Below are 1,267 nucleotides of genomic sequence, written 5' to 3' on the forward strand. Positions count from 1 at the left end.
GGTCTGGGTAATATTGGATGCCCAAAATAACATTGTATTTCGTTACTTAATTACTGCTAATAGTTCCTTGTAAAGTTGAGCGATGATGAATTTTTCCCAGCAATACATGACCTGAAGAAGTGATGAAACTTTAATACTCAAGAGTTCTGGTTTTATGTGACTTGAGAGCGAATAAATTCAAATTATTGTGTCCTTTTCCTATTTTGATAAAATTTGGGCAAAAGATTTTTATGAGTTTGTCAACAAAACTTTTGAACTTTTCTTTACTGTTTAGTCTGAAGATTTTAGTTAACTTTTTATTTTATAAAATATTTTATTTCATTTTGTAATACAAAAGAACAGCATTTTTTGACAGCTTTCAGATTATCACGTTTGTTCAGGAATTTCGGAATTTACATGTTGATTTGAAAACTTAATGCGGAAAAAAGTGACCTATACTTCAGGCAAATACAGCAGCCAATGTAATCCGTCATGAAGCAGAAGCGAATATAAGGCGAATACGTCATGCACCGCGATGGATGCGAGTTCTGAGGACAATGTATCATGAATACGGTCTCAAGCATATTCTATTAATCACTATTCTCATCATTTATCAATTTATTGGTGCAGCGATATTCTACCTTTGTGAGACAACTCACGATGAGTCACTTGAGACGTTTTGGAGGGAAAATGTAAAGCAGAATCGAACGCGCTTAGTAGATGTCATCGTGTCATCCATGTTCAATAACAGCGAATATTTATTCTTCCTTACTGCCAATCAAACGAGACAGGTTTGAAATGCAAGGGAATTGGAATGCTTCAAATTTATTTATAAAGTTGAGATAATGCAAATTGTTGAACTCATACTTATTGAATGTAGACTTAAAACTTGACAAATAGATCACATCAGTAGTTGAGAAAAAAAAACTGGGTTACTTGACTACCGGAATTTAGATCAGAAGACGCCTTGATCAAGAGCTAAGTTTATATGAAACAAATCTCGGGATCAAATATACAGACCAAAAAATCCGGTGGGATTTCTGGAATGCTATGTTATACGCTCAGGTATTTCGCTTCAAATATAGTTTTGATTTTTCGCATTAAATTAAAAGAATTACTCGGAGAGAGATTTAAAAACTAATAGTCTAATTTTTCTGTAAAATTTTTTCGGAAAACTGATCTGAAAGGCTTTCCGGAATTATTATACTTTATTATAGCAAATGAAGTAAAATGAAAAAAGGAATTATTAAATATATATATATATATATATATATATATATATATATAT

The 1,267-nt window shown here is 31.6% G+C and overlaps 1 protein-coding gene across 1 annotated transcript; it reads left to right on the plus strand.

The window, feature by feature from the left end:
- Nucleotides 1-443: 443 nt before the first annotated feature.
- Nucleotides 444-1,044, plus strand: LOAG_15247 (hypothetical protein; the record flags this gene model as incomplete). The annotated part of the gene is made up of 2 exons (XM_003150738.1): nucleotides 444-770; nucleotides 934-1,044. Coding segments are annotated over 2 exons (438 nt in total), but the record flags the coding sequence as incomplete, so codon positions are not given.
- Nucleotides 1,045-1,267: the final 223 nt, after the last annotated feature.

Source organism: Loa loa (assembly GCF_000183805.2).
Source record: "Loa loa unplaced genomic scaffold supercont3.1693, whole genome shotgun sequence".
NCBI lineage: Eukaryota > Metazoa > Nematoda > Chromadorea > Rhabditida > Onchocercidae > Loa > Loa loa.